Source organism: Paramisgurnus dabryanus, chromosome 12, assembly GCF_030506205.2.
Source record: "Paramisgurnus dabryanus chromosome 12, PD_genome_1.1, whole genome shotgun sequence".
NCBI lineage: Eukaryota > Metazoa > Chordata > Actinopteri > Cypriniformes > Cobitidae > Paramisgurnus > Paramisgurnus dabryanus.
The window spans coordinates 17,071,750-17,098,662 of NC_133348.1; the positions used below are offsets into that span (position 1 = coordinate 17,071,750).

Consider the following 26,913-nt stretch of genomic DNA (forward strand, 5'->3'; position numbering starts at 1 on the left):
CAATTACCCATCCGAATCTGTGAGAGGATACATAAGCATTTAAATATATTTTTCCTCCCTATAAGTCAAGATAGCCCGACGGGCAGGGCGGGGATGCATTTTGATAGCCCGACTGCAAAGCACAATGAAAGCGATGCGGTGCGATGCGTTCGTTCGTTTTTCCAGGTGAGTCCACGAAATGTGAAACGCCCCTAAGGCTCACCGAAAAAAAAACACTTATCTCCACGTCAGCACCTGATGTGTGTAATCAATGGCCGCGTGACGTCAACCAGCGTAGCGCAAGCTTAGGGTTCGGTTCGGTGGAAAAAAATTCTAAGATTCGGCCGAACCCCGTCAAAAAGCCCAGTATTCGGCCGAATCGGAATCCTGGATTCGGTGCATCCCTAATTTTGAGACACAATGAATATAAACTAAAATGCGCTTTTAACATACTATTTCTGTATTCTGTATTAAGTTAACACTTGTATTAAACTTGAACCCAACGTTGATCCAAAGATGGGTACCTAAACACATTTTTTAAATACATTTTTAGCACATTTAATTTATATTCATGGTATCTCAAAATAGATTATCTTAAGAAGTACTAAAGAATAATTATTTGTATAGATGGTTTCAGCAGTAACAACATAATCATGCGGCTGTCACGGTCCGCACATAACTTCCAGTAAACTCCGTTAATAATAAACAACAACAAAGTTCTTTAAACGTAGTTTATTTATATAACAAGCAAAACAACAACACATAGATTACCTAGGAAACCAAAACATTTGTTATTTTCGACGAGGCATTTGTTCAAGAGATCAGTTTAGCAACTAGTCAGACCATTAAAAAAACGAAACCGGAAGTAAGGTTCGGATCCAGACGTGTATCACGTGCGTCAGATGAAACCGTCTATATGAAGAACACAATTAATGCGCAAAAATAGAGCACTTTAAGTGAATTATGGGAGTGTCCTACTTTTTTATCTGGTACAGACAATACTAAAATGGCTAAAATGCCTTAGTACAAGTTGGGCAAAAAGGAAGCAAATCGTTTTTTTATGGAATCGCTGCAAGTGTCTTTTTTGAAAATTGTTTATGACATGCAGATATTTAAAAGGTTGTAAATTAGATAAACATTCACTTGTTTAAGTATTATTACCTGCATTTACAGTCATTAACCTACATTTTACAGTCTTAAATTAAAAATTATGACATTCTTTATTATAAACTCCTTATTTGAATATGGCATCATGATACTTTTTTCTACAATATATGTATGATTTCTAGCTCAAGAACTTTTGATGCTATTTAGGAGACCTTCTAGCGGTAAGGTAACATTTTTTGTGAATACGAGCCCGGATGTATAGTGTTTGACCTTGGATGCACTGTTGCTTTGGATAAAAGCCTCTGCTAATACAAATACATTAATATAAGTCATTGGTCTGCTTATAATATTTCTAATAATAAATAATAATAGGTTACATTTCTATAGTGCTTTTCTGCAGCACTCAAAGCACTCTACATATGAAAGTGGGATTCTTCTCAACCACCACCAATGTGCAGCATGATGCGACGGCAGCCATATTGCATCAGAACGCCCATCATACACCAGCTAAGGGCGCACTCACACTATCCAAACCAAACCGTGCTCGGGCGCGTTTGACCCCCAAAGCCTGGTTTGTTTGACTAGTGTGATCGCTCTGATCCGTGCCCGGGCGCGGATTGATTAATCGCGCCGCGGCCGGGTTGCAGAGGTGGGCCGGAGCGCGGTTCACTTGGGCTCAGGCGCGGAAGGCTGTGGTGTGAGCGCATTCGCGCCTGAGCGCGATTCAAAAGGTGAAGACGTCAGTTGCGCGACCACTCACCTTCATCTGCCTCCGTAAAAACCTTTTGATGCGCGCAGCGGGGTTACGTGAATGTCCGAGCTGCACACGTGACAGATCAACTAAGCAATATGATGACATGTGAGAGGGCTGTCTGTAATCGCGCACCGAACGACTCCGAATAAAAAACACAGACTTATCATTACGGTGGGTTCCAGTGTTAAGAGAGCGCTTTACTTCCTGCTTTTATCAAAACAATCGCATCTTAATGACGAAAGCGCGCCCGGACTCGGATCGATAAGAAGTACAGTGTGAGTGCGTGCACCTGGGGGAGTAGGGAGAGGTGACAATCGCGCTGGGGCTTGGTTTGGTTTGGTTTGGATAATGTGAGTGCGCCCTTAGTGGAGAGGAGACAATGTCACCAATTAGTATATAAGGGGATGATAAGTAGGCCAATAGGCAAGTTTGGCCAGGATGCCATGGCACACCCCTACTCTTTTTCGAAAGACATCCTGGGATTTTTAAGAACCCCAAATAGAGTCAGGATTTAATATCTCATCCAAAGGACGGTGCTTTTTGACAGCATAATGTCCCCATCTCTATACTGGGGTGTTAGGACCCACACAGACCACAGAATAAGCACCCCCTGCTGGTCTCACTAATACCTCTACCAGCAGCAACCTGGTTTTCCCAGGAGGTCTCCCATTCAAGTACTGACCAGGCTCAATCCTACTTAGATTAAGAAGGAAACCGGTCTTGGGTTACTGGGTGATATGGCTGCTGGCCATCTCTCTCTCTCTCTGCGCTTCTCTACTGCAGTGCTTTTTAATTGCTTGTGCTATCTATTTTTTATGCTTGCTGTTATATAACAGGCAACAATTACACAATAGTTTATTTTACACTCAATGTCCTGTAATAAAAATGTGGCGATTACTGCAGTAGGCCTGTGAGTGTAAACCAGTTAGATGTCTTGCAATCACATTGTCAAATTTTCTGAAAGACAGTAAAGCTTCCAATAAAAAGGTACTATCAATATCTGCTTAAGTTGGAGGGAGTGCGTGCATGTGCAAGAGAGCGAGCGAATATAACATTGCTTGTATAAATGAGTCTGAAATGTGTCCCTTTTTGGTACTTACTAGTACTAGTAGAGTATTTTTATCCATTAAGTGTTTCTGTAGCATTGTGTAAGCAATGCAAATGTCATGGTTTTGAATCCCCAGGGAACACATACTGACATCATATATACCTTGAATGCACTTCAAGTATACATGTTCATAAATATTGTTTGTCCCGTTCTTTAATACTCATTCTTAACACATGTCCTCTACTACCTGCTATAGATGCCCCAGTCACTAAATCTGGCTCCTCCTATTCGGGTGGCCCACGTATCCAGAGGCAGGAGCAGGTCATTCATCTGTCCCCCAAGAAAGGCAGCCAGGTGAGGTTTTAAACAACTTCCTATCAACACAAATAGCCTTTACTGCACTCTAACAGCAAACTGTGCACAAGTACGACCACATTTTCTGCAGGGACACATGTACAAATTTAGTTGGTATAATTAATCCTGAATATGACCTGAATACTGAAGTCTAATTGGTAGAGCATTGTGTTAGTAGTTCAAAAGGCCATGAGTTCGATCCCAGACAAAATGTATGCCTACTGTAAGTCACCCTGGATAAAAGCGTCTGCCAAATGCATAAATATAATGATCTCCTCAATGCCTATTTTCTTTGTCTTTCCCATTAGGAAGGTCCATATTCCCACTCCAGCAGCAATACCCTCTCCAGCACCGCCTCTAGTGGCGCTCACAGTGATGATAAATGGTATGATCTGACTGGCGGAGGACTCGGAGACCAGCCGGACTCCGAGCCCAACGGTCTGGGTGGCGGTTACCTGCAGGGAGCTTCAGCAGACAGTGGAATTGACGCCACGTCCTACGCTCCCCCTCACGGGAGTTCAAGTTCTCTGTTGGCGGTGGGAGCTTCTGGGGCCAGAGAGAGGACTGCTTCACCCTGGCACAGCCCTACAGAGGGTGGCCGTAGGGTACTTGAGAGGTCTCCTCCTGCTGCGGAGTCCCCGGTGTCCCCTGCGGACGTGCCACCTACTACCAGAAGCCCACCAACTCACCTGCTGGTCAGGGATGGCAGTTCATATAGTCTGAGCGACATGGCCTCCTTTTCCAGGTAATACTGGATTTCATTTCTAACTAGTTTGGGGTATTTGCTACTTTTTCTGTATCATATTTCTTATATCAAACATAACGGCGTGCAAGTTGTGCTCTTTTTATAAGGCATTTGTATCATAAAACACACCAGCTGTGTTTCTGTAGCTCAACTGGGAGCACAAATGTATAGATTAAACACACTGTAAATTGCTTTGGATTAAAGCTGCCAAATGCGTAAATGTAAATCTGGCCTTCCCTCAGCACACGTCATTCCGTCAGCCCTGCGGTCATGAGCTCCACTCACAGCTCCCCACGTGAAGAGTCTTCCTCTGCCACCTCCCCCTCCTCATCTTCCTCCCAGAGCTCGGTGTCACCCGGCCCCAAGAGCTTCTATCCTCGTCAGGGAGCCACTAGCAAGTACTTGATTGGCTGGAGGAAACCGGGCAGCACCATTAACTCGGTGGACTTCGGAGATGCACGCAAGTAAGTGCGGGAGCTTGGCTGTAGGGGTTACGGATGGCTAGGATATATTTAGGATTTTAGAGAGGATTAAAAGATTTGCAAGTTTAACATGTGGAGGAGTTGTAATACTGCGGGAAGAGTACAATATGTATGTACATTTGTTTTTTGGTGTATTGGCTCCGTAAAGGCAATGGTCTGTTATTATACTTCTGATTCAATAATGCGTAAGCTGTTAGGGAAAAGAAGATTTGAGCTGCTTTTTTCTCTGTGGCTATTTAATTTTTTACTGATACATGTACGCCACCCTCTGGTGAGACAGAGTACAACAGTGCAGATTATTTTTTTTTGGAATAATTGATTCTGATTGGTCAGTTGTGGCATTGCAGTATTTTTTATTTTCTGCAATGTTACTAAACTGTATATAATACTAATTATTTTGAATAACTTTGTTTGATGTTATCCATTTTATCCAGTCTCCAGCTTGGTTAGTTTCGTGTATCTTAATGCTCTCTATTCTCAATTAAATAATTAATTTGTAGTAAAATTAATATTTCAGATCTATTTATTTATAGGGTAAATAGCAGTGTTTTTGGTCATTTCCAGAAGAGCTCTTGGTGAAGGACCGGATGGTGGATTATCTCAGACCAGACCTTCTCTTAGAGATCTGCACTCTCCTCAAGCTATGTGCAAATCCACAATGGAAGAGGACCTCAAGAAAATCATCACAATAGACAGTCCATCCAAACAACACAAACAACACAAGGAGAAGGTACATAGTTTATCATTACAACCAATATGGTACCATGAAGTGAGGTGTTCCCTTTTTGGAGTTTTTGGCAAGGTCATCTTACTGGATGCTTTAAATATTCAGATCTTCATTTAGCAGATACTTTTATCCATAGTGAATTATCACGTAGATTCCAGGCATATCCTTAATGGTCAGTGAAATCTTTATCTCAGGTTAATCTTGAGTACCTATATAGTAGTATTACATCCTTGATATATCCAAACAGTCTTTAGTTTTATCAGATTTTTAAAAGGCAGATCTGCTGATTCTTTCCGAATAAACCTGAGCTCCTGGAGGCATACCGCGGGCGGAGCTAGTCACGAGCAAGCAACAAACACACAAAACATTATCTCACTATCTCTGGATAACTTATGATTCACTACTATGTTCGTGTTGTTTACATTATATGCACTTGTGTGCCAATTTCTAACAAAACACAGAAAGTTGATGCAGTTTTACTTGCGAATTTCTGTGAATCTTGATCCGGTTGGGACCGCCCCATTTCAACAAAATCCAGCGTTAAACAAACACACAAATATTTCACTGCTACCCAAGATTAACAAACTATATCCATTGTTTCCATACTGCTGGGTTCATTGGGAAGCTGAAAAGCCTTAATTTGCCTCACAAACAACAACACACTTCTTTGGTGGTGTTGATTTTTTGTCAGCTCTTGGTTGGTGTATGCATGCGCTATTCTGGTTAAAGTGCCCATATAAGGACTTCCACTGTACTTCCAGCACTGAAATTGCCCATAAAAGAATAAAACAAGATTGTTACGTATGAATGTTCATGTTCAAAAACTTTTCGAAACTTGTACAAACCTTGGTGAAGTGCATTCAGCACAGAAATACTGTCATACGTCCAACTGGGCTTTTGACACTTTGCCTATGTTTAGCATGATGATGAATACAACTCTTTAAGGAATTTTTTTTGTTTTTCAATGTTCTTACCTCAACTAAGATAAATTAATATATACCTTTCTTTTTTCAATGCATGCACTTTTATTCTTTGTACAGCGCTTCTTGAATGTGTAAACATTTAGGCTAGCCCCATTCATTCCTATGGCTCAAAACAAAAGTTTTATTTTGTGCCACCATGCTTACTCGTGTAACTACTCATGAAACAGTCTTTAAATAGGGAATGGCTTCTAAATTCATCCCCATATGAATGAATGGGGCTAGGCTAAATGCTAACACATTCACTAGGCGCTGTACAAAGATTAAAAGTGCACGCATTGAAAAAAAGATGGGTATATACTATGTATTAATTCGTCTAAGTTGAGGTAAGAACATAGTAAAATATTGAAAAACGATGGTGTTTTCCTTTAAACTGTGTTAATAAGTCAGAATGCATGAAATAGCTTTACCCCCCCCCCCCCCCTAATCATATGGAAGTTATTTTATAAACGACATCTAAAATGTAGTGATTGGCTTTTGCCTTGTTTTACAGTATTGTTTTCACTATAAATACAGCGTGGTCACACAAATTTTAACTGTTTCTGAATTTGTTTTGAAAGATCAGATCAGGTTTTGGAGCCCATTTATACCTGTATGAAGCACAGACAAATTCAAATCAGTCACTCGTTGGTCACCCTCTTTCTTTGTATCTGCAGCCCTCCTCCTCAAGTCCAGCAACCTCAGGGCGACGTTCTCTACACCGCACCCTGTCAGATGAGAGTATATACCGGGGTCAAAGGCTGCCGTCCCTGGGAGACTCCATTTTGGAGCAGGCTCTAGCGAGTGACGTGCTCTTCAGCTGTTCCACCCTTCCACGATCTCCAACCACCCGTGGGGCTCCACTGCGCAGACCCTCCTACAAAATGGGCATTAAGATGCATGGTGAGTAAAATCATTGGGTACTATATACTACTATTACAGGGTGGCACTTTGTTTACGGATACTTACGAAGAATCTCTTGGTGATAGTTTTCCATATAATAAGATTAAATAAGGACCAGAAACATGAATTGGGACGTTTTCCAATTGACAAAAATGTGCTGTTAAATATCAAAATAGTCAATATGACTTCAGTATGGCAAATAAAACCTAGCCATACATGTTGATTAAAAAAAATTTTTTTTATATAAAACAATTCATTTAGATGTTCAGTCTAACTGTCTTTTTAAACCTAATATTGTTTCCCTTAACCTGTCTGCTATGTTGTATAAGATCCACACTTCACAAGCTTTGGGTAACTAGGCAAAAACACACGCGCACACACACGCCACCTCATGTTTTCTCATTGGCTATGTGTTAGGTGACCTCTCAGCGTCTGACACCTCTCTAGCAGACCTGCACGAGCGGCATAGGCTGCCACCCGCCTGAACTGGGTCTCCTGCCCCTCCCGGACACGGACACAGACAGCGGCCTGGACTGGACCCACCTCGTGGATGCTGCTAATGCTTTCGAGGGTGAGAGAAGACCACAGCGCAGTGAGCCCATTTCTCTTCTTCTTATCTTCCCCTAAGTTCTATCACAGCCTCACGCTTTAATCCACACATCTATCATCTGTGTTTCTGTTAAAACCATCGTGGGATCTCAATGTTCAAGATCTTATTGGAAAATATTAGTTTTCCCATTTTAACTTGGAAAAGCAACAAAACTTGGAGTTAAGATTCAAACTTTTATCTGAATCTAATCTTATACAAGCTGATATCTGACACTGACCGTGTTAACTACTTACACAAGCTCAGATTTCCATTCTTCCATTAAAGCACATAAGATGGTTTTTGGGACATTCTTAGATCATATAGGGATAACATGGATCATCAGGTTTTGTTAAGTCTATGCCAGCTCAACTAATCAATGTAATATGCTAAACACTGATGGACAGATGTGAAATTGTGGTTTGGAACGTGTGGTTGTTTTAACCTTAGGGCTTTGCTTATCTTACAGCTTATACCACCTTTAGTACTGATAAATGAACTATGGTTCTCATTATCTCTCTCTTTCTCTTTCTCTCTCTCTCTCTCTCTCTCTGTCTATCGTTCTTCTCTCTCCATCACTATCTTCTCCTCTCAGTCCAGAGAGGGTTTGTGTTTAGTTCTCAGGACGTCAGTCAGAGAGGAGAAAGTTCTCAACATCTTGAACTTCAATCAGTGTCCCATTCCCGACTGTCACCAAGGTACATTCTGCACCTTCTTACTGACACGCTAGCAAATTAATCTTTGTTATTTATTATATACAGTAGCAATGCTATTTGTCATGTACCATTATGTCCCTCATCACGGTTCTTCTCTAGTAGTGAGGGACCTACAAGCTACAGTGGGAAGGTTTCTCAGCTGGAGGCTTTGGTGAAATTGTTGCAAGAGGACTTGAAGAAGGTGAGGAAAACTAATAAAAAAAAGGGATAGTTCACCCAAAAATGAAATTTTTGTCATCATTTACTCACTGTCATGTTGTTACAAACCTGTATACATTGCTTTGTTTTGATGAACTTGAGGGAAGATATTTTGAGGAATGTTAAAACCAAACCAATCAGAGGCCCCATTGACTTCCATAGTATTATTTTTTCCTAGTATAGAAGTCAATGGGGCTTCTGTTTGGAACAAAAAATGTATACAGGTGACATGAGAGTGAGTAAATGATGACTGGATTTACATTTTTGGGGGAGCTATCTTTTTAATACAGTATTCTGAATAGGTTTGCATTGGATTCATTGGAAATGTGGGGTAATTTATACAAACTGTATCATATACAAACATAAAATATAAACTGGAAAGTTACCAAAATTGTGCAACCTTAATTCTGGTGCTTAAAGAGCAACTATCATCCAAGCCATATTTCCAGCTGACGTCAGAGGTATTCAGGCCAATCACAACGTACAGAGGTGCAAAGTACTCAAGTATTTTACTTTATTAAAGTAAATTTTTTAAGTATCTGCACTTTATCGGGGTGTTTTTCTTTTACTTTAATACATTTTAAAGCATAATATCAAACTTTTTATTCCACTACATTTCACAATAAATAACTTTTAATACTAAGTTACATAAAAAAGTCTAGTACTTGAGTATTTTACTCAAGTAAATATAAAATGATACATAAGTTAGTACTAGATTTTAATCTATTTAACTTGATAGTCGAGTAAAAAGTATAAAGTTATGTGTCTGAATATAGTGAAGTAAAAGACAAGAAAAACACACCGATAAAGTACACATACTTGAAAAAACATTTCCTTGAGTAAAGTAAAAATTAGGGCTGTAAAAATTAACGTGTTAATAACGCGTTAACGCAAATTCATTTTAACGCCACTAATTTTATTAACGACGATTAACGCAACGCGCAATTTCTGTTTGACCCTTGGTCTAGCCCATATCTGGATGAACTGAGACACAGCCTGTGACCCGTGCTGTCTAAATGAGTCGGAGGTTTTCATAGAAATGAGAACATTAAGCTCTCGTCTAGCAAATCCAACACTCTAAATACTCGTTGAACATCTGAAATGATCTTTATTTGTGCGTTTTCTGAGAGGTGTGACGTTACCGTCCTAATGCTTATTCTAATATGCGTCTAATTTGGTTTCGTTTTAAATATGCATGAATTTAAAATAGAGTGCAGGACTTTCTTGATGTTAAAATAATTATTAAGAGAGATGAAGTTCGGGACCTGATTAAGAGTTATTAAGAGCGACAAGACTTAAAAGCGATCTTCCTCATGCTGACTTACATCTGAAGCGCGTGCACACAGGTACGCGAGTGCGCAACCCCGATATATAGACATCAACACAAAATTACAGTTTTAAAAATATCTGTTTTGACAAGAATTCAGGCAGGTAGGATAATCTGTTATGTCTTAAGTGTATGTTTGGTTAACTAATGTGTTACACTATATTAGATCCAGTAGATCTTGGCTGTCTGTCTCAATCAAACAATAAAAAAAAAAGTTTAACATATATTGATGATGTTTTTGCTTTGTGTGTGCTAAATGTATTAGTTTTACCAGTGATTTTAAGGTATGGATGTGGTCATTTTTGTGGTAATTTCACTTTGCTGACTCCGTCAACTTCAAACAGGTGTAGTTCTGTCATGTTTTGTTATATTCCAACAAATCATGCATTGTTTTGCATGCATTGTTCTATGTTTTAATAGAGAATGTCAAAATATCTAACTTATTTTTGAAAATTTGCTAATTCTGACTGCACAGGTCACAAATGATGCAGCAGCAAACAGAAATTGAGAAAAAAAAAGGGTCCTCTGAATGGAAAATTTATATACAAAAACAATGACTTGATGGTTCTGTTTTAAACAGGCTGGTGTAAACATACATTTGCATAAAACATCTATATATATGTATATATGATTAGAGTATTAAAAACCTGAAAAGTGTTAAATTAGGATAAATTTAGAACAAATAAAAATGTGAGATTAATTTGCGATTAATCGCGAGTTAACTCATGTGATTAATCTAGATTAAATATTTTAATCTATTGACAGCCCTAGTAAAAATACTTGAGTACTTTACACCTCGGCATACAGATTAGCTGGTCAATCAGGGACACAGCGCTTTTCAGATTGATGAGTTTTGTACAAAATCAATGCCTTTGAGGAAGGCAGCATATCTGGAGCTACAAAAATGTACGGTATGTGGAAAATAATGTGTTTTTAACCGTAAACCATGCAAACACATTGTTTTATACCAAATACACAAAATAGCTTTGTTTTAAGCAATGAAACACCCTAACCCTAGGTGCACTTTAAACAAGAAAAGGAATAATTTCGGAGCTCAGATGCAAAAGCCTCTAAATGCCACCTTTATCAAAAATGAGATGATGATGATGATATTAACCGAATGCTCCGAATACTTACATCTGCTTAATCCCGGCTTCAGGTAATTTTATAAATACCAGATTATGAGTCTGATAAAAAAAGCTAATTTACAAGAAAACGTTTCAGACACACGTAGAGGGTTTTGCATTTTTGCAATAACGACGGGCCGTTGAATTATTAAAATCTAAGCCATACCTCAGGTGCCAATGCTTTGGATAAAAGCATCTGCCTAAATGCAACAGTCCATAGTCAATTAGTTAACTTTTACTATAGTTATCATATACACATGTGCATATGATCTAAACACATCTAATATGTTTATCTCAAAGAATATTTCATGTTTTCAGTCTTTAAACATGCTTGTATGTAGTAGTATTATTTCCTTGCAGCAGCAATTTAAATGTAAAAAGGTATGGAACTGTAATGGGGTCAGCACTTTGAGAAGAAGTTCAAAGCTATGCTGTTATAGAAAATACATTTTTACCATGGACCGTCTGTCAACCAATCAAAAGCCAAAATAACAACAATGACACAGTGTAAAATACAACTTTGAACTGTCATTAAAGAGCACCTATGGTCCGATTCACGATTTTACATTTCCTTTGGTGTGTAAGTGTGTATTAGTACATGTTAATGATATGCAAAAGGTACATACACCAAAGTAAATGATGACGCAAGTTATCGTCTCCAACGTTAATTTGTACAAACAACAAACACATGGATTGTAAGCAACAGTTTGCTTCCTGAGCCTGTTGACGTGGACAAGACCAAAATTATCAAAATTCCTCTCGCTTTGACTCACAGACTGTAAGTTAACTCCTGTTAGCATTGCATTGTGAATCTTTCAAACATGGTAAGACGCGTCACATTTCCGGCTGACGTCAGAGGTATTCTGGCCAATCACAACGTACAGATTAGCTGGCCAATCAATGACAGAGCGCTTTTCAAATAGATGAGTTTTGTATAAAACCAATGCATTTGAGGATAGCAGTATATCTGGAGCTACAAGAAGTGTACAGTATGTGGAAAATGTGTTTTTTAACCATAAACCACGCAAACACCTTGTGTATATATACCAGTATATTTATGCTTTTGTGTTGTATTTAACATCACACTGTAAACAGGAGTTCTGTTTTTGTTTAATGATATTCTGTTGGCGCTCATTTTTCTTTTTTTTCCTCAGGAAAGGGAAGAGAAATTGAAACTGCAGGCGCAAATTAAAAGGCTTTGGGAAGACAATCAAAGGCTGCAGGAAGAGTCGCAGAGCTCCGCTGCCAAGCTCAAGAAGTTCACCGAGTGGGTCTTCAACACCATCGATCTAAACTGAGGCTTCTACAGAAGACAGGCAAGATCAATGGAATTTGAAGACCACCGGATAAACTCAACGTTATTTGATATTCACATGAAAATCCACAAACTGTCAAACATCGCAAACTCTCTTGATAATAACCGACACTGACATGACTCTCAAAGTCAGAGGAGGGTTCGTTTTCGTGATGACTTCCCTCCAGATCCCTCGGGATGCTATTAAGAAAAGCCGCAGGAGTAACTTGCAACTATGGCTGATTCGGCCCATTTGGTCCATTCTGGTTTCTCCTACGCCCTGCTTACGACCGACAACCTGACGTCCCGTTTTAGTTGTTTGGACAGTGCTGCAGACCCAATTCATTAAATCAGAAAGCAAGTTGAAGACTTGCCTTGATGAATCTGTGAAATTTTGAGCCGAAATTTGTGCTTTCCCCCCAACCGTTCAGCAAACAAATTTGTGTAAAGCCTATCCGCATGCTGTGACGAATCAATCTACAATACCAACTACACGTCCGCTTGCATTTCAAAAGATGGATTTTGATAGGTTTCCGAGGTGGCATGAAGTGATTTGCTCATAATGAAGTCAATATTTGTGATGTTACGTCTCAACATCAATCAAAGCAATAGCAGGGAGTCGATATCCTTGTCTTATAGACTGAAGGACTTAAAGCAAAACGTAACTTCTGACAATACCCTGCCTTGATTCCTCTCAAGTAAAGCAACTACACGTCTGCGGTACGAACAGTGAAGACTCTGCAGTCTCCGAAAATGCCGATGTGGATTTAAAGGACAAGTCTTATTTTTGGGAACAGTTCAGTTATTTATTTCATTATTTCATGTTACGAGTAAATAATTAAGATGCTCTATGCGTGCAGTACAACGGACATCTGTGAATAGCATTTATTTAGCGAGGGGATTTCACTTGCTTTGGATTTTGTTTTAATTCTTCATTTTAGTAGAGTTCTGCCTGATCTGCAGTATCTTTAGTTGTGCGAGTTGTGGTGCCCTAGTCTGCTATTGTATCGCTTTAGTGCCATCTAGTGGTGATAAGTGACTTCTCTGATCTTTTCCAGTTTGTTTCCATGTTGCCTATACAGACACTCATACAAACAGCAGTGTTGGAAACTTTTAGACAAGAGAAAAACGATTAGATGTAGACACACGGGTTTAATATCAGGGATAAGAGGAGGTGCCTTTTTGAGAAAAACGGATGAAACTGACGTAATAAAAGTATGAGAAGCCTTTCATGGGAGCTGCGCCTCAACCCAGCTCCCATGAAAAATACGACAGCCTGCTTGCAGAACATGCATACACAGTGTTCAGGTGCCCCGTGAATATATTTTTTTTCCCGTGTGGCTGACATTGCATAATAATAAGCGATGAAACCTGGAGAAATGAACCGGGTTCACTGCCTGAGATCAATAACATTGAACAGTAATCTCACACCCTGTAATAGCACTTTGCTCTTGTTGTCAGTTCCTCACATTAACGTAGTGGCATTAGGTCAGCCATTAAAGACCAAACCTCCTGCCCTGCTTCTATCATAACATACAGTAGTATAGATCTCCATTTTCTAGTTAGCGGGGCTTGTTTATACTGTTCAGCGAGCACTAGCCAATTTCTCAGTACTCAAGTCGGAGTCGATTTCTGGATACTTTACGTATTATGAAGAAGATTTGCACAGTGGATCTGGAGGTGACTTCGATCCGAGTCAGTGAGCCAGTGAGTCGTAATCGATTCTGTTCTAGGAATCATTAGAAGAGTCTCAGAAATCGCCTCCTGATGTCAGCAGAGAGCGACAGAGCAAGAATGCTAAACATTTTGCCACAATCAAAGCTCCCTGCACAAAAATGACCCTAAAAATGAGATTGTTAGTTTCGTTCCTGCACGGCTTTCGATTTTTGTTTCCAATTTTGCTCGCTCGGTCAAGTGGGTGTAATAAGAACATCAAACTCACTGACTGAAGAAAATATGATTGCTTTTCTTATATCTCATATATATATATATATATATATATATATATATATATATATATATATATATATATATATACCGTTCCCTCCGGTATTCATTTCTCTATGATAATTTTTAAACGCATAGATGGTTTTGTTCAAGGTAAATATTAATGACTGTGGGAATGTAAATGTTTTTTTATTATCCATTCTCTTACGTCTTGTAATTTTGTTTTTAGTTGCTCGATTTAAATTTCTTTGCACTGTTTTTTTTTTATTTTGTATAAATCTATTGCTGTTGGTTTATGGACATGCATAAACATATGGCTCTTGATGTTGTTTCTTGTTCTTACGTATGCAGTCTCTTTTGAAAGAGATGAGTCGTTTCCCGCCTCGCATCTCTTTATATCGTGTCATTAGACGTTATTCCATATATTCTCCCATTTAAACTTTAAAGATGATGTGCACATTTTTAAAAAAAGGAGCATTATGACTACAAACAAAAAGTACTGTTTACATATGCTGTTCATCTTTGTAAAGTGTAGAGGTTTAAAAAGAGATGATTTCCAGTGATTACAGTATTAAGGTTTCATAAATAAATAATAATAATAAAAACTTGATTCGAGGTGCTGTAATTATTCATATTCAACTTGATCGCTCGTGCTCGCCGCCCACTCTATGAGGTGTAATCCGCTATTGCTTTCTGAGCCAATAAATTAAATTTAATGCCATAGTTGAATGTCATCCCATGTCTCTTTGTGTTTATTTATACTGCATTTTTTTGCTTCTCCATCAATGTTGTGCTTTTTTGGGAGGGGCTGCTGATTTTTGCCACGGTAACGGCGAGGATAATTGCACCTTGCAGTAAGTAATCAGCAAAGCCTGTTGAAGAGCAGGGTTGGATTGCCAAGGGCTCCTCACGTCCTCCTGCTGATCTGCCTTAGATTGACGTTAACCCTCTCATGGCCAAGGCCAGTGTGGTCACATCATAAAACCCAGCTAAAATAATTTCATTTAGTGATTTACTAGTTTTTAACATAATGTAAAAAAACATTCTGCGATAATATAATTAATATTGAGTAAATGAGTGAAATCAAAACTTTGATGCTCCAAATCATAATTATCTTGAATTGGGGTCACATACTTATCCCAACATGGAAAAGCATGTAAATGGCATCTCCTTCCCGCAGTCGATTACGGCCCAGGCTTGTGAAGTCACATAACCTTGCTGCATTTTTCACACGTGATAGAAGACATTGCTGACTTTCCAGTGATCTTTCGAGTGAGCAAATGTCAAAGCTGTTATTATCTGCGCCAGACTATTGAAAAAGGGCAAGTTGAAGACTTGAGTGCATAGACCCGGACTGAAGTGGAATGTCCTCTGCTCTGAAACTTGGGTTAAACAATGCAATAGCGAAAAAAGATTTATGCACTTGAAATAAATCTGCTGTAGCAAAGGGTTTAGAGCTCTTCCAAAGAGTGCCGGCTGTTAAAAACGCTCTCAAAAGCCTGTGCGAATGTCAGCAGGATGAGCCCTTTTTTATTTGTAAGAAATGAGCTTATGAACTTTTAAAGTGGTGGTATAAAAAATACGCTTTCTGCCTAATCTGCAATACCTATTGCATCTGTACAGCATGGGTATCATATTATTTGACATTGGCTTAAATTTTAAAACCTTCGCTAAACATACATATGCCCTTTTTTGTGCATCTCTTTGGTAAGAAAAGAAAGAAATGTGCTATAAATGTAATGGCCCTTTTGCAACTTGCACTATTTGGTTTCATGATTTCAATGCAGGCTATGGGAATCCATATGCATATTCGCCAGCTAGTTCAACAGAAAAACATTTCTTGTCTGTATATGAAAAACGGATTTTGTGAAATGAACTTCAATGCAAAGCAATTAGGCTACAGGAGATAGGAAAACACCTCTGTGCATTTCTTGCATCTCTGAATAATTCATCTGGCCTGGAGTGGGTGGGTTTCAAATACTGTCAATTTGTGCTGATGTCTGCTATGCGCCAATGTCCATTATGGCCGTGTATGTGTATACATGGCTCTTTGAGTGAGTGAGTGCTTGACCGAATACATTTGTGATTCAGACGTGATGAGCAATTACTCCTCCCTAATGCCCTCTGATGGTATTGATTTCAGGGAAGCAACCGTCCGAACTCATGTGCTAATGCTGTTTGGAATAACCGTGTTTTATATCACAGCATAAATCAAGATTATTGCGTTATAGCCTGAAAACGACCAAACTTTAACCTCGGCATGACCACAGAGTATACTACTGTGTAAATACAGTTGCGGTGCCACTTTAAGTACTGACTAAAACAATGCGAGCCCCAAAAATAGGGTAAGAGCTGTGTTGACACACGGGGCTCAGGAAGGAGCTGGTTAGAGTATGTGATAAAGGACACTTTCTGTTACTGATAAACAGCACTTTTCCTGGATGCTCTCTCTACACGGTCGAGTAGGCCTACTTGCTATTTGGTCAGGGGTTGATAACGAGTGTTCTCCACAAACATTACGACTGGAAATAGACCGTTCTTGAGCAACAGCATAGGTATAGATATTCGCAGTTGTATCGGATACAGTCACTTATAATGTACATGCAACTTATTCTAAAGTTATAATAAGGTATACTTTGCTACTGTAAATCATTCTTTATTGCATCATTTTTGAGTAAATCTTTCATCGGGATTCCCTGTGGGTATCCACTCCCCTGTGGGTAGTGCCAGAAGGCCAATTACAGTAAGAGCCACTTAGAAAAAAGTAAAGTGTGTGTGTCCACATATCGTATTTGTACATATGACTGCTCCAAACAAATGAAAAAGCAAATTGCAAGGACATCCAGGCTTTTTGAGAAATGACCACCAAGTGAGAGAAGCCATGCTGTGTTGTCTAGAAAGTCTCTATGGGACGCATGCTGTTGTGGATGAATAAACCGTATACTACTTGCAGGGGAGAGAACAAATCTTTTTTACCAATGCTAATATTGACGGCCAGATATAATAAACACAAAATATAGGCTTGTTCACGCTCACAGTTTCCCAATTATATGTGGGGGAAAAAGGCTCTGGTGGACAATACATCTTGTGCTTTTGGAGAACGACAATCTGCAAAAACAGATTGTTGTGTGTATAGCTCCTGACACATTTCACATATTTCTATATAATAAGATTCAGATTGTGGTTGCACATAAATGTGGTGTTGTTCGTGAATAATCAACTTTTATTGGCCACGATGACAGCAAGCTTTCGGGACAGCATTCAGTCTTATTGCTCATTTAAAGATGCACTGATGTGCCTTGAAATTGGCATGTTTGTTTGATTTAATTTCTGCTAAATTAGGTTAAGTGGTTAATAGAAGGTAGAAGTTAGGATGGGACATATCGAGTTGCTCATCCTGCCATGGCATTTAGGTTACCCCATATCCTGAAATCTAATGAGAAGCTGCAGAAGTGCAGAATGATGTCATACAAATTATTGATCTGTATTGGCGAAAGTAAGAGAATGTATGTTTTGAGTGCTTATATCTTCTAAATGAGAATTTTGTCAATATTTATAGATATCATTAGAGCTAACATATACATAGCCTACTAAAAGCCAAAAATATCCATTTTGATTTAATGGGGACTTTAAAGGATAGTTCACACAAAACGAAAAATTCTGCCATAATTTAATCTCTCTCATGTTGTTACAAACCTGTATAAATTTCGTTGTTTTGATGAACACAAAGGAAGATATTTTGAGAAATGTTTTTAACCAAACCGTTCGTGGACCCCATTTACTTCCATAGTATTCTTTTTTCGTACTATAGAAGTGAATAGGGTCCATATCCCTTAATGTGCAACACCAAAGTTGGCCTTGGTTAAAAAGTAAATAAATAAACCGAAAATATGATCTTCCCTAATTTTAAACTGTCCAACCTGACTGGATTCAGTATTTTAATTGACTTGATTATCAATAAACCTAGTAGTTGTCAACCAGGGTCTGGGGCCAAACTTTTAAGGGGGCCTCAAAGGGATTTAAAATTATTTCAGATATGAAGAAACAAGCATTAAACTAAACTTAAACGACAACAAAATAATCTGTGTTTAGTGTTTGTTGTCCCGAACAGTGGTTCTCAAACTGGGGGCAGTGTTGTGGCCCCCTGGGGGGGCCCCAGGTTAATGACATTATATTATAAGTAAGGAATAATTGACGACGGGCCATTGAATATAAGAAAATAATGCACACCCAAGGTGCAATGCACCGCCGTTACACCGCGGGTGTGCATTATTTTCAAATAATTAAATGGCCCGTCGTCAATTATTCCTTACTTATAATATAATGTCATTAACCTGGGTCAATTATTCCTCTTATACCACTGTTACCACAAACATTGCTCTGGTGCCTATTTTTAAGACATTTGATAAGTTAGGTGTGCGGTTATCAGAAATTAATGCATACCTAAGGAACATTTCTCAGCCAATCAGAATACAGCATTCAACAGACCCATGGTATAAAAAACATTAATTTATCATAAATTCTGTGTAATTAAACCTTGGAAAAATAAGGCTACTAACCAACAGCAATACACTGTATAATTTAACCCCTTCAGACAGTATTTTTTATATGTTTAATTAGCATATTTATTGGTTTGAATCACAACACATGTGATGTCCATCCCACTGGACGCAGAGTCTGAAGGGGTTTATATGTTTTGTTTTATTCAAATTGTAAGTTTTGAAATGTTTTATGTCATACATTTTCTTTGGAGGGTGATGAAGGGATGCACTGTACACAAGGGGCGTGCACGCTGATAAAGTTTGAGAACCACTGCTCTAGAATATTTTATTGGGTAGAAATCATGAGTAAAGAAATGACTTCAAAGGCCCCCAATTGTCCACAACAATATTTGAAGTCAAAAATCCCTCTGTCCTACTGAGGAAAATGTCTTCGCCAATGCATACTTGGAAATACACACTCTCTATTTCGTCTCTTTCTACAGCCAGTTCAAGCTCTCTAAACACGTTTCAAAATTGCCTGTCAGAAACAACATTGAGGCAGACACTCCACCCCCAAAACCCCCACCCTCTGTTCCCTCTCTTCATCTGATACTCTCCCTCACACTCATCCGCACGCATGCCAGGATCCTCACACTGTACCTGAACACTTCACTCCACGCAGCGACCACCCACGCTGGGATCCAGTTAGCGCGCGCGCGCGAGCGAAAGAGAGAGGCAGGACACAGCTTCTTATCTCTTAATAGACTTCTCATTTTGCTCACACCAGCATTATTATTACATACTCATTCAATCCCAATAAGACCATGAACCTGCTCGTTTCTGGTTGCTAAGGAGGTGAAATCGAGCGCGAGGAGTTGACGCGGCGGCACTTTGTTACTAAGGTAATGCTCTCTTTCTCTCTCACTCATTACTTGTGTGGAGGGAAAGATTTAAGTGTGATTTTGTTTTGAAGTCTATAGTTTGTCACTATAAACTTGTACCACTGACTTGTACAGATTTTCGGGGGGATTTTGGGGAGTTTGAAGTAAATCATCATCCTGTCATTCCCTGGGATGTATTCTCGGTTTTCTCTCGCTCCCTGCTGTGCGCTCGCTCGCTTGCGCGTGCGTGCATTCATGCTGGCATGTGTCTTTCTCGTGACGGGGTTTTTCTGACGCTATATTCGGCATCGCTGTGTGTGAAGTGCTGTGTGAATTGGGACCGGTGTTCCTGTGGGGATGGCGCGCTAAAACAGCTGTCTGTTTCTAGATTTTTTATTAATTATTGCACATCTTTGTAGTGCAATGCGGCGAAATCGTGCCCACGCGCGAATTAATAGCAGGTTCACCTTTAGATTCGCTCTTAAATGGGTGTTGATCTCTAACAGCTGTTATGTGTGCGCTCCTCATGTGGACACCGAGGAAGATCTCAGCAAATTCACGGTTAAAGTGAGATAAGTACACATATTTGTTGTTTTATAGATCACCAGCCCATATAATTCACTGTTTTATGTCTTACGGGCGTACAGCAATCATTCAGGTGACACGCACGCGCAAGCGCACACACAAACACAAACAAACACTGGTTAATGATCTTGCAATTAAAATCTTAATGAGTCTTTTGGCATCACTTTATTTGTACATAAATATGTGTGTACTGTATGACAACATCCCTTTTCCATTAGCCCTATCTCAAACTGAAAACAGATCTGTTGTCCTCTCTCCTAACATCTGTTATGAGTGCTCGATAAATCTCCTCCTAAACGACTCAACCGATTAGCCGAGTGGAAAGCTATTGTGTTTCCAACCTGTGACACCCAGTGAACTGACCGATTTAAGGTGATTGGAGGTGTCTGAATCCAAAAGAATTTATTGACCGCAACTCTGTCATTCCAAGATCAGTTTATCAAGTTAACGGTAGAGGTCTCTGACACCCACTGTCCGCTAGAAAGGGTGTGAATACCGTGACCTAGTGTGTGCATGTTTAGACAATCTGATTATGGTGATTACTCCCCCATGTGTCATTCCAAACCTTATGGCACTACGGGTTTCCTTGTCAACAGGATTATCATTTCATGGATAGAGACCATATTATGCAATTTCGTAGCACTAACGGCAATAACAATTTGTAGAGTTTAAAGGGGACATATCAGGAAAATCTGCCTTTTTCCATGTTAAAGTGCTAAAATTGGTTCCCCAGTGCTTTTATCAACCTTGAAAATTTTGGTAGATCGTTTTCTGCAAACATGTGAAAAAATAGGTCATTGAAATTTGGCTCCTCTTGTGATGTCAGAAGGGGATAATACCACCCCTTATTCTTCACTATCAATGGCAATGCCATTTAGTGCAGAGATAAACTTATTTGCATTTAAAAGGACACACCCAAAACGGCACATTTTTGCCCAGTTAATTTAACTCAAACCATTTAAGTAAACTGGTTGCATTAACCATTTAAGTTTTAAAACACATACATTTAACTACTGTGAACTTGAGTCATGTGCATTATGCACTTATATTTAAGTAGTGTGAACTTAAATATAAGTGCATAACTGCATTTGACTTAATTTGTTTAAGTTCACAGTACTCAAATGTATGTGTTTTAAAACTAATGCAACCAGTTTACTTAAATGGTTTGAGTTGAGTTAACTTTTAGGTTTTCCAGTGTACAAAGTGGCAATTTTAATATGCTCCTCAATCTATATGATATTTTGAGCTAGAACTTTACATATGTGCTCTAGGAACACCAAATATTTATTTGACATCTTAAAAAAGTCACAACCTCTGTATTAGTCATAACTCGCATATTATATACAGGGGGTAGATAATATAAATACATGATGTCCTGTGCCAGACATGTCACCAGGTATCCCATTGGTTAGTAGGAAATACAGTATAGTAAATAAATTCTCAGTTAGTGACAAAGTAATAAAGTTCAGATTTCTAAACTAGTATACACAGAATACATATCATCTTTAAACTTTAAAAGTCTTATAATCTTTGTCAATATCTAACCTTGAGCATTTTATAGGAACTCGTAGATAAACATTATTCTGTATATGTTGAAAATTTTCTGTTGAACAGGTTTTTGGTTTAGTCGGTGAAAGTCCCTTGTGAAGACATATACATTGCATTACATAAAATGTTTTGCGTTTACTTTGCATGTATGGGTTACGTACTTACTATACAGTACAGTGCAACACCATAAAAATGCAGACTTGGCAACACTGTTTGACTTTTGTACCACATTTCCCTTACTAGAATCTGATCAGCAGTCAGTATTGTTGCCAGATGCTGGCACTAATATGAATTAATGTAAAAATATATGAATTTTATAATTTACCATATAGATTTGTGATCTTCAGTTGTAAGGAAATTTATAAAAAAAACATATTTCCCCCTAGAAAATAAATAATAAATAAATACAAATAAATAAAAGCCCAGCTGCTTTATTAAAGGTATATTTCATAGAAAATTGAACATTGAAAATTTTGTTATTACCTTCACATCATTAAATAACTATAGATTTATAACACACTGTGGATGTGGCACATTCGGATATATTTCATATGACTGATCTTTTCTGTTCTTTTCTCCACAGATACAGAAAGAGACGGAGAGACTTAACATGGCTCAGACCTCACAGGATCAGGGAGCAGTAGGAATAATTGACCCAGATGAGGATTCTCCAAACATGATTGTCTACAGAAAGGTACTGCATTGCCTTTAAAGATTAACTTGCTATATTCTATGTGTGCCTGCATGCGTTTAAGCGTGGGAGACTATTTAGGGAACCCTTGAACACTACATTCATTCTGACTGAATTGCCATTTGATTTGGTTGCAAGTTCTTGTCAGCAAGTTAATGCTTTAAAGCAAAAAGGAATTTGGTCAGCAAATACATATACAATGAGGGCAGGACAGACAAATGAAAATGCATGAATATTGATCAGTGCTGGATTTGAATGTGAATGAGTGAGTTTGTTGGTGGTTGGGTGTTATCTCTGTTATTTGGCTGGTTTTTACTGTAAATAGACATTTTTCTTCTTTACTCTCACATTTGCTGCGAGTAGAAAGATTGACTTAATATTCTGAAATGAAAAAATTTTGCTTGGTTGTAGAATGTTGCCTAATCTGCATAAGCGTCTGCGCACAGAAAACTGAAGTGTGCCTTTACGAAGTATAGCTTTTAGAGTTGTATGTTTATTAGCCACGCCATGGCTTTAAATGGAAACCTCTGCTCATGCATTTGAAGCCATAAATTGTTTACGAGACCAAGAAAGACATTTGCCCGTTTGGTGTGTTCGGTTGTGTGGACTATTCAAGATGAATTCTCATCTCCAGGGAGAAGGAAGCTGTCAGAGAGTGATGAATTTCATAGAAATTTCAGTAAGTGCATGGATGAACTAGCAATCCATGACATCTCTATCTCTATCAAGTCATATTTTCTCATTTAGCTTTTTCTACAAAACTATACTCGCTGTATTTTGCCATTTGCTATCTTTCTGCTGGGCCAATTAGGCTGCGACCTACCACAACAGAGTCTTTATGGAAAATTAAGTGGAGCATTTTTGATTTGATCAATTACAGCACTTTCATTTAAAAAAGTGTATCTTAAAAATGTAATGGTTGGTGAACCATCCATTGTAAATTCACATAATGGAGGTTTTGACTACAATTTAACTACATTTTCAGTCTGTACAAAATTATCAACTTCCCGTACTTCACATGAGACGAGGTTTGACATGTATAACATTTATAGGGGTGGTTTTCCGGACAGGGATTGGCTTAAGCCAGGACTTGTGTGCATTTTGAGGCAAAACAAAGGGCACTGATGTATTTTAAGATATGTCAGTGCAAGTTGTTTTCAGTTTGGACAGCTCTTACATTTATTTTAGTCTAGGACTAGTCTAATCCCTGTCCAGGAAACCGCCCCATAAAGTTTTGAACTATGTCAGCTTGGGGTGAGATCATGGTATGTTTTTGCCTTCCAATCTTAGCACCCTAGCAAATGCAAGCGTGCCGCACAAGCCCTGAAAAGTGAAGCCAAAACATCTTGATTGCCCCTCAGTGACTGGTCCCAGTATAGGTCATAAACCCCGCCTCCCCCATGTTATTCAATGGGACTTGAGACCAACTAAACAGTTTAATTACCCTTCAATTATCTTTTTTCCGAAGCTGGTTTCTGTCATTTACTGTAGTTTTTATCATGCTGATGTAAATTCAAGTGTTTGTTTTTAAAATAAGTTTGTTTTTAGTTACTTAATGTTATAAAAACGGTGGTGTCACGTCATGATTGACAGCTGTGATATGCGCATTCTGCGAGAGCGGGGCCTTGATTTCGTGGCTTTACTTCCTGCTCACTACTGCACAGGACTGGTCCTGAAATCGCTACTGCGCGGACTCGAGACCCAAGATGTCAGCGCCGTATCGGGACCCTGGCGGCTTCACTTTTCAACAATGGAAGAGAGAGAATGGGCGTCGTCCATCTTTTTAACAGTCTATGAGCAAGAGTCAAGACATTTTAACTCATTCCCTTCCAGCCATTTTTTGAAAAGTTGCCCGCCAGCATTTTTTGTGATTTTTTTTTTTGTGTGTTGTGAAATGCCTTCCAGGAAAAATTTCTTCTAAAAATATATAAACATACAAATATATAAAATTAAAGAACAGACCCTCTGCTTTCAAACAAACAATAAACGAACAAACAAACAAAATGGGAAAAACGTTTCATCCTATGTATATATTGTTCTCTGCTTATAAACTCTTAAATATGGATTATTTTCTTTAAAAAATGATTTTTTTAGCAAATAGCTGAAATGATTGAATTTTTGTGAAGGAATAGAGATCAGATTTAGAATGATTATCAAAACTTATACAGAGTTTAAAATGTTGTAAATAACTTTTTGGCTTTAGTTTTTTCATAAATTGGGTAAGTTCTAGTGGATAATCACAGTTTTTTTTACAGAGTAAAGAGTATTTTACAGAGAAGGATACAGAATTTAAGATAACATGAAGAAAATGAAGGGTTTGAGATAAAATCAATAGAAAACCCTGATAACCAGGTAGTAATGAAATCTGTAATAAAGAATCAGAAATATCTCCTCCAAAGGAGATATAAAGCAGTGGTGATCAATTATAGCTGTCTGGGCATAATTTTGGGTAGGTGAGGTATGGGACATATGTGACGGAGTCTGTTGACCTGTAATGAGATGATTTTATTGGTTCTGTGATTGAAAACTTGCTCTTCCTGGCCTGTTGCTCATACCCATATGGGACATAAGATGGGCACCACATGGCTCACAATGTGCTTTAAACACATGGGAGAAATACCCAGTGTCCCCAGGGCTTGAGCAAAAGTTCACAGTTAGTGGCATTCTTATGTGTTGCTACAAACAGCCAGTGAAGAGTATATGCATGAAAGTCTTTTCTGGAAAATTATTCCAGATTCCTTCTCTCTCTCTCTCTCTTTCTCTCTCTCTCTTTCTTTCTCTCTTTCTCTGTCTGTCTTTTTGACCAACTGTGATGGCTTGCTGTGCTCTGTTGCACACTGTTGCAGTGGACGTACAATTTTCTATAGTCATGGCACGCACATCTTCGGCTTTGCTGTGCTTTAACAGAATAAAATGGGAGAGAAAGTGGGTGGCGTGTGCATTTGTAAACAGACACAATTAACCTGGATGCGCAAGGAGACGGGACCGACTTTGAAGAATTTTCCCATTAAGGATAGCATGCAAAGCCCTGAGGGGTGAACATCATTATCGTGTTTGAGAGAGGCAGTAGAAAACACTAGAGGAGTTCATTGGGCTGTAGAGACCTTGTCTCAGTGTGTGTTCTGCATCCTGTTTTTTTTTTTTTTTTTTTTTGAAAAATATGTTCTTCCCTGCATAGGAATAATAGATGCTTTGGAACAGGAAATGCTTCAACTTTAAGTGTATTGACTGGATGAAGGATGTTGGTTTTTTATGTAATAAAATGAGACAAAATGCCTGGGGGTTAGTCCGTTTCAATGAGATCCACTGAGCATTTCGGAAATATACAGATTTATTAGAGAACCTGACATGCTTATTAACAGTTGTGTCGGGGTAGTGCAATATTTTTGGAGATATGTGGTTTTGCCTGTTAACCTTTGGATGTTGTTTCTTGTTATAGTTTCTAGCGCAGCTTTATCTAGCCAGATATGTGGATTTATTTGTCTGTCTCAGCAAAAACATCAATTTTCTCCAATTAGAGTAAGAATCCGTCTTCTCGTCTAAAGGTGAAAGTCATCGATAAGCCGGTATCTTATCTTTATCCTTCTATTACTGCCATCTCCCTGTCTCTGGCATGTGCATGCTTTTAAATTTGTCATAATAAAGAATCATTCGTCATCACTGTTCCCATTGTTTGTCGTGAACGAATGTGATTGCAACGTTGAACCACCGAACATGCAGGAAACATTACTGTATAATCATCTTGTGTCTGCAGTGATTCATTTGCACAACATATAGCTCCTAATATAGCTCGTAAGCTCATATTGCAGCTCTTTCTGTAAAGTTTAGTCTGCACCTCATTGTGCTGATTACGCAACAGCGCCACTACAGTGGCGTAATAACGCAATTACAGTTACAAAAGAAAAACACACACTTGCAGTACCAATACACATTCATGTCCACACATCTTGTAAAAGTAGATTTTGCATAATAGGTGCCAAAAGGCAGACAATAATTTTCAAATGTGACTTATTAGTGATAATGATCATGTTCAGAGTTCGGTACAGTGACCACTGAATTATTTAAACAGAACAGAGATTTATTTCTCCTCCTGTCACATCTCAGCATTGACATAGATGCCCTTTAACACAGTCAGTCTCATAGTTTATGGGTTTACTCTGTCTGTCATGCTATGATTGAACAGTTTATGCATGCACTTTTAACCTTTCTTTTTATACCCTTTTTGTTCAATCCATCTGGCTTATCACATTAGATGGAACATGAATACATTACTGACCGTGAAAATATAAATGTCAGTATTATAGTCTGGCATACTTGGGTTTGTGTCTAGTGGACTTTCCCAGCAGAAAAATATTTTAAATAAGGTTTATGTCTCATTTTATAGCTACTGTATGCAAAGCTTAAGCTATTTTCCTAAGGGCTCATCTAAAAATATAGTACAGAACTGAAACATTTTGTTTTGGGTGAATATAGT

General features: G+C 38.6%; 2 protein-coding genes across 3 annotated transcripts in view; both read left to right on the forward strand.

Moving 5' to 3' along the window:
• The window catches only part of sipa1l1 (signal-induced proliferation-associated 1 like 1), a 111,648-nt gene extending 96,661 nt beyond the window's left edge, over positions 1-14,987 (forward strand). The window contains 10 exon segments of the mRNA XM_065255847.2: positions 3,145-3,242; positions 3,551-3,987; positions 4,230-4,451; positions 5,034-5,199; positions 6,833-7,058; positions 7,476-7,534; positions 7,536-7,650; positions 8,240-8,342; positions 8,463-8,541; positions 12,167-14,987. Of these exon segments, the coding sequence (XP_065111919.2) occupies positions 3,145-3,242; positions 3,551-3,987; positions 4,230-4,451; positions 5,034-5,199; positions 6,833-7,058; positions 7,476-7,534; positions 7,536-7,650; positions 8,240-8,342; positions 8,463-8,541; positions 12,167-12,310 (1,649 nt within the window). The 3' untranslated portion in view covers positions 12,311-14,987.
• Positions 14,988-19,364: 4,377 nt separating this feature from the next.
• rgs6 (regulator of G protein signaling 6) overlaps positions 19,365-26,913 on the forward strand; it is a 93,273-nt gene continuing 85,724 nt past the window's right edge. For both annotated transcript variants that reach the window (XM_065256906.2, XM_065256907.2), the window contains exons 1-2: positions 19,365-19,636; positions 22,332-22,442. In XM_065256906.2, the coding sequence (XP_065112978.1) occupies positions 22,359-22,442 (84 nt within the window). In that variant the 5' untranslated portion in view covers positions 19,365-19,636; positions 22,332-22,358. The remainder of the gene's footprint in view (positions 19,637-22,331; positions 22,443-26,913) is intronic.